We start from the raw sequence: 20183 nt of genomic DNA, 5'->3' as shown, positions 1-20183 counted from the left end.
TGCCAAATGTGGGAATTCACCTGAAAAAAGACCATGAATGTGGGACAGAATTGTGCTATAATTTGATTAAATGACCAGAATTGTTTATAACTTTGAATGGTTGCAATACAGTACCCTTACTGGAGTGGTAATGTTTCAGGCACAGTAAAAAAATAGCATAAAGAGATTTTGGTATCGATGTTGGCTGCAAAAGAAAATAAGGCAAGCAAGCATTGCATGTGTATGAGTGTACATGCAGATACACACACACAGCTTAGCAGGTTCCATGACTCATGTGCAGAACAGACACTTTCACTGTCAGTGTAGTATCTTCAAAGAGAGGAATCCAAAAGCTTAGGAAATAACTATCTTTGCATTATTAATCACGTTCTGAGGGAGCTAAGTTGGGTATGTGACTAAATAGCATTTTCTAAATGGCCATATAGATTTTGGTTTGGGATTTGGTCTTTGGACCACTCCAGGCAGTGCTCTGTGCTCAGAGATCTCTGTGTTGATGAGTGGAGAACTTGGGGGACCATATGGAGTGCTGAGGCTCGAATCAACACCAGCCATATGCAAGTCACGCATCTTACCCTCTGCACTATCTCTAGCACCAACATTGAGTATCTTTTCCCTCTCGATTTCAGCACTGGAAGTCACTACCCAGTGAGAAACTCACAGAGCTAGCCAGAAGATATTTGAAATGAACATGGGATAGGATGGAAATGGGAGAAGTCAGAAGAGGCCAACAGGAGCTAACAGGAGAGGGGCAGGAGCACATTGGGGTTTCAAGGAGTGGTGTGTGTGCAGATTTAAACCGCACTGTAAGAATGCGACCCAAATCATAAAAAACAAACTTAAAAGTATGCCTGCCAAGGAGGCAGGCAGGGGTGAGGGGCGCGGGAAACCTATGGGTATTGGTGGAGGAAAATGGACACTAGTGGTGGGATTGTATTCCTGATACTCAGCGATGAATAACTTGACAAATCATGGTAACTTAATTAAAAAAAAAATTTAAGAAAGAAATGACCACAAGGAAGTAGATGTGCGGGGGGCGGGGGGGGGGGGAGGAGGGGAGGGGCTGGAGTACACACTGGGAGAGAATGGCTAGTCTTCCCCTTCCGGGGGTGGGGTTGGAAATAGGAGGGGTCTGGAGCACTCTGCCCCTCCTGGTGACTGCCCTGTCCTGGCAGTCCCAGCATCATAAGTGTTCCGCTGAAACAAGCACCAAACCACACCCCTAATTTTCATCATAATCAGTAAACTTGAATAATAGAATTTAATCACAAATTCAAATAGTAGGTCTCTGGGTACACAAGTTGCCTTTCAACCTTTTCTTGCTTAAAATGCCGTGACATTGACACTTTTAAAACAAACTCAAAAATACAGTTTCTGGCGAAGATAGGTGAAATTTTAGGAAAGTTTTACATTATCTCTTGCTTTCCTCCTGGTTTGCTTCCCCTGAGAGTTTCTCCCCAAGTTTTCTAATAAGATCTGCTAAATCTTCTGAATTCTGTGTCTTTTCTTCAAGGAGTTCATAGCGGAGACTGGAGATGTCCTGTTTGATTTCCTTCAGTTCCCCTTTGAAAAAACAAGAGTGGTAAGAAGTCCAATATAAATGCATGATACAGAGAGAAAGGGAGAGATAAAAGTCACACCTAACTCCATATTCATCTGTATTTTAAATTCTATCAAAAGAAATAACTTCCCAAAGGAGAAATTTCTGTTTTCTTAATTAACTTGGTGGCAGACATTGTAGGGATCTAGCCTCTTTCTTCTCTTACCCATTTGCTTTTCTGTTCAGTATTCCCTCACAAACAATAGTTGCTCATTTAGCAAATGGCATCTCTCCACAGCCCATTTCCCCAGTCAGTATTTTATGGCACTGCTAAGTTAGAGAGAGCCTGTCTTTTTCGCCTTTTGACACTCATCATTCCCAGGTCCCTCTCCAGCTCTCTCTCAGTCCTGCTGCAAGTCCCGTGTCTTGGATCTGGTACATAAAGGGAATAAGATGTCCTTGGTTTAAACTCACCTTCATTTACTTCATCACTCTCCTTATCTATCTGGGCTTTTAGTACATATCTTTTAATGAGTCTCTTCATTATTTTCTAAGGAGAGAATGGATAAAGTTATTTCAATTTCTTTGTTCATGACAGACGTCTCATTTGAAATAGGTTTCTGAGTCTGTCTCCCTTTAGAAGTGATGGTTGTTAAAGGTTATTATGATTTAGCTGACAGGGAATATATTATACTCTCCAGATTTTCTGAAGCAATTTTCATGGGCACCTAAGCTAATGACTCAAAAGTTAATTCTGGAGAAAAGAATAGGTTTACAGCAAAGATCCAATCCTTGATGTGTGTTGCTTGTCTTTTGTTTAAGAAGTATTAAAGCAACACCCAGCCTTTAAGTTGGACACATGAAGGATATGATTACTGCATATGGGACAGGAAAATGTGTACTTTTTTTTTATCTTTTACTATCTCTTTTCAAGAAATGTTATCAATTGTGATTTTTGTACTTGCTGGCAATTAAGAAATAGTTTCACTGATATATATGTGTTGGAATATTTCCCCTTTTCCAGCTGCCTTCTGGAGTTTTGTTACAGAAATCTTTTGTCACTGAAAACCTAGCTGATCTTTGACCCGGATCTAAGGTGCTAGCCAGAATTGACTTGACTTTGTAGATTCCAGGCTCTGGCCCAGCCTAGTCTTTGGAATGTAAATCCCAGTGCTTTCAGCCCAAAGAAGGCTTTGGTTTTGCTTTTGTATCTTCTTTCCAGGGGCCTAGATTAAGGGCCTGCAGATACAAGAGAATTATGTTGCCTCAATGTCCTTCCTGTAAGATCTTTTGGTGCTTTGGTGACGTCAATGTATTGCGCCCTTTGGAAGGGCCATGATCAATAAAAGGGATTTGGAGAGAAGGTGAGGGGGGAAAGTGTATAGAGGCGGAAAGTGTATGGAGGGCGGAAAGTGTATAGGTCGGGGAGAGTGTATAGAGAGAAGATTGGAATAAACTGCAAGTGAGACCAACCATCATGGCTTCGTTCCTTCCTTCGCCTGCCACATCTTCGCCATCAACCTCCCCGGGGTGGGGGAAGTGGCCGGAGGCTACCGAACTCGGGTGGCGGGAGAGACGGCTGCTGCCCTAGGCCCTGTGCCTGGCTCGGTGCGGTGAGGCGTCCCTTCCCTCGCCCGCGCCTTTTCTTTTTATTTTTATACATATATGCACTGCACTGTAGCACTGTCATCCCATTGTTCATTGATTTGCTTGAGCGGGCACCAGATACCTATCATATACTCATATATATTGCTGTATATATATATAAATATCTTTTAATGAAAAACAGACTCAGAATTTGCACAGAATCTTGGCAGGGGGATATATAGCAAAACCAAATTCTACATTTAAGCCTTCAATTTAAGGGTGGACAGCACAATTTTACTTCCAAGATCTTATTCTACATACATAATTGGATTTCTAGACAAGTATATTAATAACGCACTAATAAATAGCAGCAAAAGTAAACCTATGAGTATACATCAACAAGGAAGTTCATATTATTTATTTGTACTAAATTAAGCTGTTCATCAAAAAAATAATATGAATATGTTTTGTAGGTTAAAAATCCATTACTCTTTGTTATTAAGGGTTTTGGGGGGAGGCCATACCCAGTGGTGCTTGGGGACTCTCTTTGCACTGTGATAAGGAATCATGTAATACGGGGACTGAACCATCAGTTCTCCTACATGCAAAGCATGTGCTCAGCCCATGGGGCTACCTCACTGGCCCCTCCTCTGTTATAAATATATTAAACTCACTCTTAATAGTATTAAATATAAGTAAAGTTATATACATTTAGAATCATCTGGAGAGTATTCACCAAATGTATTCTAAATTTTTAAGTGTAGTGTTGGGACTTGAGATAAATTCTATTTTCTCTGTTTCTTTGTAAAGAGTACTTTTTAAAAATGGACAGAGATTCTAAAACCCATGATACCAAGACTTTATCTGTTTCGTTATCTCTAATACTTAGTAAATATATGGCACATGGCAGTTACTACACAAATACTTCTTGAAATAAGAAAAATGTAGTTCAGTATGATTTAAAGAACAGCACAGTTTGAGATTCTACATATTTTAGATAACTAGCTTTGTTTCTTTAAAAATAATTGCTTACCTGATATTGTCTTGGAGGATTATTGAAACTATTTAATTGAAAATCTTCTGAACTTCTTATACTTGACTGTTTACTGTGCCCAAGCTATAAGTTGAAAATAATTAGGAATTGATTTAAATAATATATATCAGTCACATCTATAAACCTCTCTATATAATCTACATATTTAATGCCATTATAATGTATTTTGCTTAGTATATTATCTTCCAAGACAGATCACAATTTAGTCTATCAACATCTAGCAGTTGTCTGAGGAATCTTTGGGATCTTTGGCTATAGGGCAGCCATCTAACCAAGAGTTGTCATGTTTGATCCTTCCCATAGTTTCATCTTGTGATAGAGGAAGAGGCAATCTAGTTGGGGACATAATGGTGGTGTTTGCAAAGGTCTATTGCTATGGGATCAGCATGCCAATATGAGGACTGCAAGAAGATGAATTGCAGCATGACAGTCTCATGGACTTTCCCCAAAAAGCACCAAGGCAAAGCTTTGCTAAGAGGCAGAATGTAAGTGTCAAAAATGCACAAATTAATCCACTTGGACTTTAGGATTTGCAAAAGACCACATCTGGGCAACCAGTTTAAAACAATGTATTTGTCTTAACAGGTCAATAGCAAAGAATTGAAACAATCTGAGGGACTGGAGAGATAGCACATCGAGGAGGGTGTTTGCCTTGCACGCAGCCAACCCAGGTTTGGTCCCCGGCATCCTATAGGGTCCCCTGACACTGCCAGGAGTAATTTCTGAGAGCAGAGCCAGGAGTAATCCCTGAGTATCACTGGGTGTGACCCAAAAAGAAAAAATCTGAAAAAAAAGTGTTAACACACTTTAATAAGCTATGAGGATGACTAAAAACTGTTTAAAGAGTTTCCTAAAGCCAAAGATGGTTTCATAAGCAAATGTAGGAGAATAAGAGAAAAACAGATCAGCCCCAGATATATATGGGTTGGGTGTAGAACTATTTTCTGGGGGATGAAAACTTGAAGCCTGGCTTCAAAGATGGACATGATTTATTTTTCCCAGTGACACCTAACGTGCTAAAACAGTTCAGTGACACTCAGTTAAAATCCTTGATTTAAATCCAAGGTTTTGATGCTTTAAATGGCCACATGCTGATTTAAAACAGCCAAGTTCATACTCATCAAGTCAACTAGTTTACACTGAGTGTCCTTTCTATATAAGGTGCTGTGCTAAGTTCTGGGTATCCAGGAAAGAACAGCTATAACTCAGTTATGATCTAGCAGAGTTACGATAATAAGGGAACTGTGGCCAGTCTTATCAGAACCAGAAAAAAACAATACACACGTGGCCTGGGGGCACCCCAGGGCTAGGGCACATGTCTACCATGCACCCTGCCTGGGTTTAATTTCTGGCATCACCTGGCTCCCTAAAGCATCGGCAGGTGCATTTCTTGAGGCCCTCAGCATTTCTGGGATATCCTGGGTTTCCCAGGCACCATAAGGTCTGAGCATTGTTAGATGGAGAGACGAAGGAAGAGTACTTATTATTCGTTTGGCTTCTTGGGCACGTAGTACCTAATTCCTGTGCAGCCCAGGTATAGGGACCAGGTGGTATAACTCAGTTACATGGTGATAATTCTTCCACAACATGAAGGAGTAGCTAGGCGGTATTTGGCTGATGTCTTACAAATGATCTGGGTGGCACAAAAGAGTTGTCAGTGCCAGGAAAGCCAGAAAATGGGATTCTTTCTGTTTGAGGACATGTGTGATTGTGGGTTTTCTAGAGGACAGCAGCCACTGCCGTCTGCTCGGAGAGTTTCTGCACAACACTCCGCATTCTGCTTTGCCTGTGCTTGGGGTTTCTCAAATGTGACATTTTGACACTTTGGGCAGGAATGAGTCTATCTTCTGGGCAGCTTCCTTTATACTGTAGAATATTCAGCAACTGTCCTGGCCTCTGTGTACTAAATGCCGATAACAGTTCCCCTCTAATTATGACAATGCAAAATAGGTAGCACAAATGGACCCAAGGATGCTTGTGGTAGGGCGTGACAAGTCACCCTTACACGGGAACTACCAATTTAAAGACATATGATGAATCAATTGTGAACTCCTTTGGATATTTTTTTATGATATGAGTTCTGTTTTAAATGTGAATGAGTTTGAGTGCAAATACAGTTTTTTTTTTAAAAAGCTTTCAAATCAGTTTCTAATACATAATAGATATTTCATGAATTTTTGTTAAAATTTTGAATGGAGCAGAACTGGCACTAAATTACAGCAGGCGGGACTCTTGCCTTACACATGGCCGACTTGGGTGCAGTCCACTGGGGGTGATTCCTGAGCTCAGACGCAGGAAAGAGTAAACCTTGAGTATTGCTGAGTGTGACCCAAAATGTCCCCCAATTTTTTTGGATGGGGGAAAATAGACATTAAGCCTTGTCAGGGTCAGTCCTGTGCCCAGAGCCAGGACTAGCCCCTGAACAGTGCCAATGTGCCCAGCTCCATGTATTTTGGATAATTTAGATCCAAAATTTAATTGGCTACATTTTGGGAGAAACTATACAGAAAATAAAATTATTTGGTCTTGAAAGACAATTTTTTATTACAAAGTTTTAAAATGCATTTTAATTCCATTGAACTTTTGTCTAAAGATTTAATGTTATAATTGTCACATAGCATAAGTATTTGGGTACTGCAAAACTATAAAATTCAATATGCTGCTAATTTCTAATTTATTTGTGTTTTTTTTACCAACTAGTAAAAAGGAGCCATCTTTCTATGATATGTCTTAACTTGCAAAGCACCAATTTAACATCTTCCAACAACCTTCTGTGATGTACAGGGTTTTTTATTTTTATAATTGGACTATTTTATTTAAAAATGTTTACTGATTTTTAAAATTTTTTGGCACTGGGTTTTTCAAAACTGTTAATGATAGGGTTTTATGCATAAGACATTCCACCATCACACTCTCCATCAGCTGATATAATTATATCATCCCTATTTTATAGATGAGGAAATTGATGCTCAGAGAAGTTAATTAAATAGTGAACAGGAAAGAAATGAGATGAACCTCAACTTCCCCAGTGCATATTACAGAAATACTGTACTAAGACTTAATAATTAGGAGTACCCTTCTTTTGTTGGGGACAACTGGGGACAGTTACATACTCAACAACAAAGTTAAATAATCTCCTTGGTATTTGTGTTCTAGGTGGGGGTGCGGAGGGGTTTGCTGTAGCATAGCTCTCTGTTCAGTGAGTTACAATGACAGAAATTGCCGGAAGTGCTCCTAAGGGTAGTCAAAGATTCAGTTTTCATGTCCCACTTCATTGTCCCTTATCAGTAGGGCTGTTTTTTTGGGGGGAAACTCCAACAGAGAAACTTCAACAACAGTGAGTTTTGCGTTGAAATATGGAATGTAATCAAGGTAAAGAGAAAATGAAGTGAAATTTATCAGCTACGAAGGTGGGGATGGGGGGGTGGGAGGTATACTGGGGTTTTGGGTGGTGAAATATGGGCACTGGTGAAAGGACAGGTGTTCGAGCATTTTATAACTGAGACATAAGCCTGAGAACTTTGTAACTTTCCACATGGTGATTCAATAAAATAAATAATTTTTTTTAAAAAAATGTGTTAGAGATGGAAGCTCCCATTATGCATCTGTTTCCCAAAAACCTTGAGGAGCAACAGGAAATCGCCCCTGCCAGCAGCCTTCTGGGGCCCGGTTCTGGACATGCCCTGCCTCTCTGCTGTGTGCATGCTATAAGAAAGAAGCAGATATCCCCATCACCAGAGTGGATGCATCTCCAGAACACGAGGCTATCTGGGAACTCTGTCAGTTATACTCAGTATTGAGGTTTCCCTGTGCTTGCTCCCATATTTTACCTTTTATTTAGTTTTTTAATTTTGTTTGTTTAGCCACACTGTGGTACTCAGGTCTTACTCCTGGCCCTGCTCTCAAGGATCACTCCTGGCAGGGTAAGGGCACCACTCATCTGTGGAGTATAGAGTAACATCACATGAGGCTGATACCCAAGGACAGTAGATACAAGCGCCAGGGGGATTGCCCCATAGCTGGAAGCCTGCTTCATGAGCGGAGGGGAGAAGGCAGATGGAATAGAGAAGGGATCACTAAGGAAATGATGACTAGAGGAACCAGTTAGGATGGGAGATGTGTGCCGAAAGTAGATAATGGACCAAACATGATGACCTCTCAGTGTCTGCGTTGCAAGCCATAATGCCCAAAAGTAGAGAGAGAGTATGGGGAATATTGTCTGCCATGAAGGCAGGGGGAGGGTGGGAAAGGAGGGTATAGGTATACCGGGGATATTGGTGGTAGGGAATGTGCACTAATGGAGGGGTGGGTGTTTGATTATTGTGTGATTGTAACCCAAACATGAAAACTTGTAACTATCTCACGATGATTCAATAAAATTGTTTTTAAAAAAACGGTGCCTAGGCCCAACCCTGAGTTAGCTGCATGCAAGGCAAGCACACTACCCACTGTGCTATCTCTTAGACTCTTCCATACTTAATCTTGGTTTAACAACCATGATAACCATTTAAGGAGCCTCTTCAAGATGTGCGTGCTTTCCCTCTCAACTGAGCTCAGTTCATTGTAGCTTCACCAAAATCCTGACAGATCCTCTGTTATCTTAAGTTTTCCTTCTTTACATTACTGTTTCTGTGTTTCATCCCCTATAGGTATTATAAGATATGTTTAATATCTGTCTTAAATATACATATAATTCTTTTCTTGTTAATTGGCTATAAACTTATCTCCACCTCTCTTAAGCAGATTCTCTAAATGTTGTTAAAATAGTTAAAATATTTTATGGTTATTATCTTTTTCTTTCTGGAAATTACTTCTGACCATTCCCCTTTTCATAAAAAAATAAGCCTGATATTATGCAGAGCTTCATATACATTTCACATAAATGTGAAACTTCTATAGTTTCACATATCATCTTACCTGTTTTTGGTCCAGGGACAATTTTGAAAGGGCTTCATGACTTCCAAAAATTCCAAATTTCTTTTCTTCATTTCTCTTTTAAAGATAAATAGTAAAATGAGTACACTTGCCAATTATATACTTGGAATTACAAGGTAAAATTTACTCTTTATTCCATATTATGAAAGCAACCTAGTCTAATACTCTAAACAAATTTAGACATGTTCTGATTGTGTTATTTAGTAAGTACTTAGACATTTCTTTCAGACATTTTTGTGGTTCTAATTATCCCCTGTAAGCAACACACTAAATAACATTAAAGAAAGTGACCAAAATTTTTGCTGCTCTACCCAGAGTACCATAAATGATAAATCTGGAAGAGTATCATCTGTAGATGATATAATTTTATAAAATTCTTATATAAATATTTATAATATCTGAACCTGAAGGTGACTTTTGATTTTTAAGCACTTTATTTAACATGTTAATTTGAATTGCTCATCATACTGTAGATAGTTATTGTTATAGTTATATTTTATTGTTACTAGTCCAATATAGTTGAGGAAACCAGAGCTGTAAGAGTGGATTACCCACTTTATAACCCCAAGCAGTTAATGGAAAATGGAGTAGGGATTAGAACATTTCTGTCATTCAATAATAGAATTTTAGAACTGCTCTACAATCCCTTACTTCAATGTTCACCCCATATTGAAAGGTCTGTAAATTCCTGCGTGGGTTCTCCAGCATTTATCCAGCAATCACAATGGGGAGGGCTCGCCACTTTCTCAGACAGCCCAGCCATGCACTGGACAGATCTTTTTGTTTTATTTTTACATACAATTAAAACTGAGGAGTTTGCAACTTTTGCTCAATGCCTCTCTATTTTTGAAGGAACAGCAGACTTTACTTTCTAGCCAAAAGTGGAAAATTTAAAGATATTCATCCTGTCCTGCTCTACCCCAGGTCTTCAGATGAAACCGCCCCTTTGACTTCCTGTTAGATGAGCCCAGCACCACAGTTGCCCCTGTTCTGGGGGCACCTACTCTCTGAGTCCTCCTGCGTGTAGAGTTATGTACCTTTACAAAATCCCTCTGTAGAGCAAGTCTCTTCCATACTCACGTGCGCGTGCGCGTGTACACACACTCACACACACACACACACACACACACACACACAGAGTTACACGTAGCATTCTACACATGCTCTAAACATTTCTGAACTCTCCATCAACTTTCCTAGGCTCTATACTGCTTTTATGGTGTCTTGAGATTGCATTGCCTCTTATTTATGGTTTCCAATTATTATCCTTAGATCTTTCTTTAACCATCTACTGCCAAGTCTGTCTCCCATGTTGCAGCTAAGCGATAGATTTCAGTACTTCTCAGTGTTGAATTTACTTGATGATTTGTCAGATCTCCCCGAGTCATATCCAGGGCTGATTCTCTACCTCAATGTATATATCAAAGATGAAGTGGGGGATTCGTGGTCACAGTAGTGAAAATGGGATGCTGAACAGCTCTCCCTTTAAGCCCCCAGATAATGGAACACATTATTTCAGTTACATTTCATGACTCTTACAGTCGTTCTTTTATTTCATGACTCTTGCAGTCGTTCTTTTGATAGTAAATATCCAGAGTGTTCCTACTAAACAGACTCAAATCAGCGGGCCATACTGACCTGACTTTGTAAAGTGATGAACTGGTCATCATGGTTGACTTTTAAAAAAAAATTAAAAAGGGTGTAGGAAAGTGGTACCAGCAGTTGCAGCATTTACAACATATAATTGTTCAGTTAAATTACCTTGTTCATCTCTGCATCCTCCTGGAAACCTTTTTTATGACCCTGAAACAACTCCAAAACCCATTTTTTAAGCCTCAGTAAGAGATAAAACAGAGACTTTGGACTTGGCACCAAGTTGAAGGGGACGGGCAAGGTCCTTCCCTCCTCGAAGTAGGAAAACCAAAGTTTGGCCCTGGCAAATTTCCACTCCACATCGGCATCATCCTAGACAAATGCACATGACAGTTGAGTAAGGGAATGCAAGGAAACAGAATTATTGCGATGCTTCTGACATTGTGTGGTGGAAGTAACGGGGCCTGCAAACACTCTTGGTCCCAACAGGCTCCAAGAGAGTTTCACTGTGTTAGTGTTCAACTCACTCACTCTTTCCTAAATCTGTCTGGAATTTTATCAGGCTTTCAGGACTATAGATCTCAAAGCCTGCATGTATTTATAAATACACTGACAGTTATGAATGTACCTTTCTATATTCTGAGCAACAGTATGAAAAATTATTCACTTGTTTATTCTGCAACAGATCACTTATTTTATTAATTCAGGACACAGACAAAATATTCTATGCTATTACTCTAAATTTGAGAATGAGTGGTTTTGAACATCACTCTAAATTTTTTTGGAGAATTAATATTTAAATAAAATATAAATTTATGGACTGGAGTGATAGCACAGAGGGTAGGGCGTTTGTCTTGCACTCAGCCAACCTGGGTTCAACTCCTCTGTTCCTCTCAGAGAGCCCGGTAAGCTACCGAGAATATCCCACTCACATGGCAGAGCCTGGCAAGCTACCTGTGATGTATTTGATATGCCAAAAACAGTAACAATAAGTCTCACAATGGAGATGTTACTAGTGCCCGCTCGAGCAAATCAATGAACAACGGGACAACAGTGTTACAGTACTATAAACTTATGTTGGTACAGAATTTCTAGAGCTTTTTCTAGAATGCTAAATCTGACATTGTTTTTCTCTTTTTGTTTTGTAGTCACACTCTACCCACTGAAGTTGTATTCGAGGAAAAGAGATAAAATATTCAAGATTGCTAACCCAGCAAATATAGAAAACAGGGACAGATAAAAGAAGAGGGGACATCTGTCCTTCCGGCACTTTTCTTGAGCTAATCCCTGGGATGATTTAAACACACAGCAGGGGGGTGGGGGGGGGGAAGTGGGAGGACACTGAGGTAATGGTGGAGGGAAGCGGACACTGGTGCGGGTGTTGGAACTGAAAGCTGCGTGCGTGAAGCCCTGTTATTAGCAGTCCTGTATATCATAGCGCCTCAAATGAAAATTAAAAAACAAAAGCAAGAACAGGGACAGAGCATAAAAATGTGCAGCAGTGATACTGTGGCTATGGTACCTCAATTTCCTGGAATGAGTTGTTGATCATTGCAATTAACATATTTAGCAAAACGATGACCATTGTAACGTTATAGACTCCATAAAGAACATAACCGATGTTTTCAATGAATTTGTGATTGTTTTTGATGACCACTGATTTCACTTCAGAAAGTCCAAATATTGCCCAGAACAATGTCTTAAAACTTTCCTCAACTCTAGGGAAAATAAAAAGAGAGAGGAAATAACATTGATGAATAAATGGTAATCATAATAAAAGTGAGTTCATTTTATAGCTTGCAAATTATTATCTGGTACTTGGGAGAACATTTTTTTCACTTCCCTGAACCTCAGTTTTCTACAAAATAGGTGCAATAAGCTTTTGCTTCTAGATTTATGTTAGGACGAGGTAATAATATAAAACACACACATACAACTTGGAGCCAGAGCCATAGAACAGCAAGTAGGCTCTTGCACACTGCTGACTGGGTTTAATCCCCTGAGCCCTATGTAGTCCCCCCAAGCCTGCTAAGAGTGATCCCTGAGCATAAAGCCAGGAGTAAGACCTGAGTACTATTGGGTATGGCTAAAAAAAGACCCATTCAAATATCTTACAAATGTAATAAGCATTCAGTGAATGATACAACTTCCTAGCTACAGATATTAACATTTAAATAATCCATTACTTTGTCAATGAAGTGGAAAGTAAATATATTAATTAAAATAATAAACTTGTTAGAGTCTTTTTAAGTGTCCTATTTATCTATACTTAAACTAACATAGAGAATACTAATGTCTCATGGAAAATATAAGTACAAACTTAGCAAATCTTATAAGCAATTACATGAATTAGGCAGGAACTTCGAAACTTTTAGACATTATTATGGATCCTCATTTTTTAAACTGGGGATTGCAACCCCGTGTTGGTCCCATAACTGAATATGGGGTTGAAAAAAATCTTAAAATTTTGTTTTAAATAATTTTTTTTGTTTTGGTATTAGTAAATGTTTAATTTCTATGCCTATTTTGTATGCCTTATGGCCATAGTCATGTAACAATTTCTCATATGAAAGAAAGGTTATGAGCAGGAAAATTTAAGAAGTCCAATCACAGACCAAAACTAAACACCATGCATAACCCAGGTGATCTAATTTTTCTGCTAAACTTCATGTTATAGGAACAGGGATAAAAGTGGGTCACATTTCAGCAAATACTTCTCATTGTAACACTGAATGATCTGTTCCAAACTTATTTTATAAGAAGTATAAGTCTATGGTATTTTTTAACACATGTCAAAACTCTCATCACTTTTGATAATTTGGATCTTTATAAGATTCAACACACTGAATTAAACAGCAGCTGTTCTCGTAGGCCATGCCCCAGGGCACTCCTGTAGACACAAGAGCACCGTACTTAGGAGCATAGATATGGGATCACCCTGAGAACTGTTGTTGTCCATTTTTTTTTGAGAAGGCATCCCAGTACTTCTTGGGAGTTGCTCCAAGATCAGTGCTCAGGGGATCCTATGTTGCCAGGGTTTGAACCCAGGGCTCCCACATGGGAAGTATGCTCTCTGGCCCTATGTGCCACCTCCCAGCCTACTGTGTTGTGGTTTTTTTTTTTCACATACTAGCAACTATGTAACGTTCAAAAGATTCACCTTTTTGAATTTGAGTTTCCCCTTCCCATGGAATAGAAATAATAAAATGGTATGAGAAACTTATTATAATGTTTGGCTCTAAAAATGTTGGCTATTTTTGTTTGATATTGTTGGGTTCTCCCAATTCACTTTAAAATTCTTTCATTTTGCTAGACGTAAGATGAATCAGAGGTGAAGTCTTTATCAAAACTACCTTAATGAATATTTTTAACAACTGTTATGCTAATATCTCTTTAATCATCAGTTTCCATCCTCATAAGATTGAGATCACATACGTTGTGAAAGCTTCATTTTCTTTTGCACCAATGTAGTATGAGTAGAGATTGAACATCCCAATCATAAAGGCCACAAACACCATGATGAATATGACCATAAATTTGAAGATATCTTTTACTGTTCTTCCCAGTGATATCTGCAGAGGTCCAAAGCTTTCATTTGCTGGTAAAATATACGCTATTCTGGAGAAACTTAAAACCACGGCAATTGCATAGAGACCTTCAGATATAATTTGAGGATCAGAGGGGTCCCACTTTATCCTGGCTAGGAAAAAGAAAAGACAAAATTTATTGTGAGTTTCTTGTTTATCAGGAAAACTTCAGTTGTGAAGAAGAAGTATTAGTATTTTAGCAACCCAATCTCTGATCTTAAGGAGTATTTTTGTGTCAGATATACTTGAACATTTACATTTACTGAGAAAATGACTCTCCTAGTTTGCTGACAGTTTTCCATAAGGACATAGCATAATGGTTAATAACTTCCAACTATACATGCATATATAAGTACATACTCTTACTGATAAATACACCCCCATATACTGGAACAACTAGCACAAATTACTTCACTTCATTTTCCCATCTGTAAAAGAAATTTAGATAGCATAAATTTCTGTATCCCTTTCACTATTTCAAAATTCAGCAAATGTATTTAGAAAATGCTTGACACTAAATAAATAGTAGAATATTATTTAATCTTAAGCTATGATTACAGTATAATATGATCTTTGCTTTTGGAACACTTCTAATAAGTGATTTCTGCTTCCTCAAAGTAATTTCCATTTATCACTGAAATCTGTTTTACCATAAAATCATAAAAATAAGATCATCAAAATGTAGTTAAGAAACCACTATGTAGGAAAATAAAAAAAATGCGTAAGAAAGGGGAAAATATTATAGATTTGTATTTGTTTATATTCTGAGAACTAGAATTAGGAAAGGAAACAAATGGGAGCAGTCTCCTTTCTTAATGATTTAAATATAAGTATTGTATACAAATAATAGCTTTAATTTTCAAACCTTAATACTGAAACTTTAAGTAGTAAGTCAAATGAAAAGTAATAAAAAGAAATCGTTATGTAATGACATCAGTAAACCCATAGAGATGTTAATTGAATGTTAAGTCATTTCTTATCAGAGGATCTGCCGCACATATTCAGAGGGAATCTTTTTTCCACACTAGATTTTTAAATAAAATGATTTTTCTTAAGCAAATAACTGGACCAACTTTTATCCCACTTGTCACTTTTTTTGTTATGAAGAATGACTTGTGTGCTCAAATTGAAAGAATTACTAGGTGTTCTTAGTTCTTCTCTGCCCTCTTTGTTTTAAGAATTTACCACTCATCCTCATTGGAAGAACCTCATCTGACTGGACATTAGCAGCGATAGTCCTTTTTGAAAAGGATGACCTCATTTCTTCTATAGGGAAATTAGGGGAAGCATCTGCCTGTTCATGGGGTTCACGATTATGGAGGCAGGGGCAAATAAACTTAGACCTGTGTTGACCTTCCTGAACCTCGTTGGTCTTTGAGGTGATAATTTGTCCTCCATATTTAACTTTCTTTCTTATTTCTCATCCAGTACAAATCCTGGGTGGATTATTGAAAGCTAACTTTCAAATAGCTTTTATGTCTTAAATGAAAAAGTCACTCAAATGTATACTATTTACAATAGACAAAGATTTAAAAAACACACAAGACACAGTATAGTCATTTTCAATGGAATTTGATAGTCAACTGATCAGAGCTAAAATGAAAACAACCTGTGATTATCAGTTTTCCAGCTAGTAGATAAATCAGAAGTACAAACCTGATTTATCTTAGCTACAATATGCTAAAGAAGCTAGAAACACATCAGCAGTTATATGAGAATTAATAAGTTTTGACCTTTCCCCTTACAAAGAAAATTTTCAAAGTACTTTTTCAAGTTAGTACTATGTATTGTAAACTCACCTAAATTGTAGTATTTCACATTATCTCCCAATGTGACTTTTGTCAAGTCCTTTAATGTATCATTGGCATCAATGATGCTCTGGGCTACGGAAGCATGCCAGAATGCCATGAATCTTGCAATAAATGATGCAGCAAAGATTGCTAGCATGCCAAAGTCAAGCATATTCCACAACTCAAACAAGTATTCTTTGGGTCCTTGAGTCCAAATTTCTTTACATTCAGCCCATATCATGCCTGCATTAGAAAGGGGCTTAAAATGTCAATCAGTTTCACTGTAGCTCTAGTTGTTTAACAAAGCAAAATAAATCTGAAAGGTTTTAGCACTAAATCTTTTAAAATCTTTCCCTACCCACTCAGCGAACCACAAATCCCATTCCCCACACACCCCATAGTTCACCAATGATAGTGCATTGCCAGCAATTAATTTTTAAAAATTGATCAAGAGCCTTAAAACAATCAATATTCTTGTTCATTAGTTCTGCACATAAACTATCAAATTGTATGGTTGTGTGTGTGTGTGTGTGTGTGTGTGTGTGTAATGGTGGTAGTGAAGTAGTGCCAGTTGCCAGGGATCAAAATCAAGTCTCATACATGTAAGACAAAAGCTTTACTACTCAGTAACATTTCTAGCCCTTGTAGAAATCTTTAACTAAAACATCCAAAACACTCACTGGAACTCACATAATCAGAACAGAACTAATGGGACTTCCACATGACTGAAACCGTTAGGTAGATTTCATTACCATGGGGTAGTAGCAGAAGAATGCACTTCAGGCCCTAAAGAATAACACAGCAGGTAGGTCATTTGCTTTGCACACAGGCAACCTAATTTTGACATAGGCATCACCTATATGATCCTCCTGACCTTGCCAGGACTGATCCCTGTGTGCAGGTCTGGAAGTAAGCCCTGACCACAGCTTTGGGTTGTGGCCCAAAAAGAGCAAAAAATAAACAAAAAGAAAAAAATCAACCCAAACCAACCCAAAACAAAAAACAAAAACGTGGGAGCTACTGCACCCAAACCCCATACCCATCTACCATCACGACTGAGCTTGAGAGTTCTCTAAAAAGATTTCAGTTCTCGGGGCTGGAGCGATAGCACAGCGGGTAGGGCGTTTGCCTTGCATGCGGCTGACCCGAGTTCAATTCCTCCGTCCCTCTCGGAAAGCCCAGCAAGCACCAAGAGTATCGCGCCAGCACAGCAGAGCCTGGCAAGCTACCCATGGCGTATTCGACATGCCAAAAACAGTAACAAGTCTCACAATGGAGACATTACTGGTGCCTGCTGGAGCAAATCGATGAGCAACAGGATGACAGTGATACAGTGATAGTTTATGCAGATGTTGATACAAAAATCTTTCCTTAACATCTATATAATATTATAAAGAAGTGTTACTTTTATCTTAAAAAGGATTTTTGAAATGGCATTCATGACTTTCCTTCTAAACCTTCCCTCTTAGCAAACTATACTCAGCACCTAATAATCCAACCAGAACCCACGGCTCTCTCCAGGTAAACTCTCTCTCCACATTCTCTTAAGAGGCTCTCAGACTCTTTCCCCCAGTGCCTGAGTCCTCCTCTTCCTCCTCCACCTTCTCCTCCTCCTCCTCATCATCATCATCGTTCCCCTCATCCCTCCAGCTGTTTTCCATCCTCTAAACTCAGCCCTCACTCTACCTTACAGCCACAGGAAGGAATTCTTTCTATAGGGGGACTGGATTCCATCCCAACAGCAGAAAACCATGCCTGGAGCTCCCGCCCCTTGTCCCCACACCGACAGGTGCACCTCTGCTCCATCGTGGCACACGAGCTTCTGGTGTTTCCACACCTCATAGTGCTCTTCAGTCACACCTCCTCCCCACAAGAATCACTCCACGCACTTGACAGTTCCTTCTCTTCAAAATTTCAGACTGAAGACATTGTCTAGGGATGTCTTCTCCATCCCCCTCGCTCAGATGGACATGTCCCATGTCTCCTTACATGTATTTCTTACACAGACTTCTATTACTGATGCTCTTACCAACCTGTTCCCAGACTGCCAGGAAGTGCTATGCCATTCCCTGAGGTATCCTCATTATTGAACAAAGGCTCTTGGTACCTACTAAGTGCTTTCTCTCATGGGGTTGTAGAGATAGTAGGGATTAAGGCATTTGCCTTGCACACCATGCTGTGGGCTCCGGCTCAATCCCCTGTGCTGTGTCTGGTTCCCTGAGCACAGAGCCAGGAGTAAACCCTGAACACTGCTGGGTATGGCTTGTAAACTTGTATACAAATAGGTGAATTTATTTGCTTTTAAATATATGCTTGAAATAGATTTCCCATGTGCATTATGTTTAATGACACACCGTATGTCTGAGTGACACTATACACAAAGGGTGTAGTAGTTAAGATTGCATTTCTTCTGTTTCACTTACCATCTGGAAGATGAAAAGCAAATGACTGATCTCACACAAGTGCTATCAGGTAGCTGTTATTATTATGGTATACATTAGAAATGTGAGGCACAGAGAAATGGTGTGATTTGATATATGTAAAGTGCTTGGTACAAATGCTCATCAAATGTGAGGGACTTCAGTTACTGTTATATCTTGACATAAATGAGTGTAGTTGTTTTTAAGCTTATATAAGTCATAACTCTCCAGAAATATGAGTGGCAGGTTTTTCATCACTGGCAGCATTTTGCTAATATTGTACTGTTCTTTTCATCATGGCTTTTTTTGGAAATTCAAATATCACACTGCACAAATGAAGACTATTATAGAGATAATAACTCAAGGCTTCCTTGTGTTGAAAATCACCAGAAGAAAATCATGGCGTGTGGTGCCTTATATACATTTATCTTACTTGTGTGGGCATTGGTGTCATTCAGTTCAATTGCTAAAGCTGCAAAAATAAATGATGACAGAAAAATCAGTCTTTACCTATCACCCAGGATATAATGAGCATCTCCATCCACGAGAAGCAGGATGTTTTCATCCTGAACAGCTGTTTTGCATGATCTGAGCTGGTTTCATTAGGAAGGAGTTTGGTGCCTTCAAATCTGTCAGCTGCATTCATGACTAGCAGTCCCAGAAAGATGGTGAAGGAGGCCGCGTGTGCTACAAACTTCATGAATGGTCCACGCATTATCTTCCCCATCTGCCACAATACATACCAAAGGAAAAGTTTAGCTTGTTTCATATGCCTTGCAAAACACAGACTCACATAGACAAGAATAAACACCTGTGCATGCCAATGATCTCCTAGGATAATGGTGTATACTTATGGAAGTAATTATAGAAAAATAAATTTTTGGTGGTTACAAAATCTGGCAACGTTTTTCATCACATATGCTGGTATTCCTGATTGATAGGTGAATACATTTTCTATTAAATAATACTCCAGTTCTTACATATATAAAATTTTGACAAAAGAATAAAAAATTATAGTCACGACAAAAGGCAGAGCAGAATATTTGCATTATTCACAAGGAACTGCCTAATGGAATAGGCATGAGAAACTGATAAGGCAGCACCTGCTTTTACTGTGAACACCTTAGGATCTTAAGTCTAGTGCACTAACTCTGTGCTCAGTAGTAAGAAGACTGTATGTTAGCAATGGTGATCTAAGTGTTTGCACTCAAAATACTGCAGGTATTTGAGTGAGTCGTGTCCATGTTAGGAAACAGCAAGTGGTTCAGGAAGTGACATTTATATACAGTATATGAATTGATGGTGCAGCAGACACATTAACCCCATTGCTTTGGGATGATCTCTGTCTGACTCTTGAGTTCAAACTTAAATAGTTTCCCAAATGTACTTCAAAATTATGTAGAATAAATTCACTGGACAATATTGAACAGAAAATTGTGTCTGCTAAGGGAGCAGGTCGACACTTACAAGCTGGCTCTGTCACACTAGTGAATGTCTGGGTCCCTCCCAACACAGTATTTTCTCCAAAGCCCAAGAATATAATTTGTACAAGTAGACAGGTTTTCTGTTGGGTCACACAATGTACTCTGTCCCTAATGTAGCTTTTCTTCACTGAACCAAGTAATATATTAGTATTTACACAATTTATTTAAAGCAAGATTTATCATGATGGATAAAATA

The 20183-nt window shown here is 38.8% G+C and overlaps 1 protein-coding gene across 3 annotated transcripts in view; it reads right to left on the bottom strand.

Moving 5' to 3' along the window:
- Positions 1-1048: 1048 nt before the first annotated feature.
- The window catches only part of TRPC6 (transient receptor potential cation channel subfamily C member 6), a 66751-nt gene continuing 47616 nt past the window's right edge, over positions 1049-20183 (bottom strand). For all 3 annotated transcript variants that reach the window (XM_055133828.1, XM_055133830.1, XM_055133829.1), the window contains exons 5-13: positions 19014-19230; positions 16093-16326; positions 14142-14406; positions 12229-12424; positions 10875-11078; positions 9096-9170; positions 4158-4241; positions 2012-2087; positions 1049-1560 (exon numbers count right to left, since the gene is read on the bottom strand). In XM_055133828.1, the coding sequence (XP_054989803.1) occupies positions 1409-1560; positions 2012-2087; positions 4158-4241; positions 9096-9170; positions 10875-11078; positions 12229-12424; positions 14142-14406; positions 16093-16326; positions 19014-19230 (1503 nt within the window). In that variant the 3' untranslated portion in view covers positions 1049-1408. The remainder of the gene's footprint in view (positions 1561-2011; positions 2088-4157; positions 4242-9095; positions 9171-10874; positions 11079-12228; positions 12425-14141; positions 14407-16092; positions 16327-19013; positions 19231-20183) is intronic.

This window comes from Sorex araneus, chromosome 3 (genome assembly GCF_027595985.1).
Source record: "Sorex araneus isolate mSorAra2 chromosome 3, mSorAra2.pri, whole genome shotgun sequence".
NCBI classification, from domain to species: Eukaryota; Metazoa; Chordata; class Mammalia; order Eulipotyphla; family Soricidae; genus Sorex; species Sorex araneus.
Note: the sequence above shows the minus strand (reverse complement) of the source record. Positions and strands in the feature narration are given on the sequence as shown.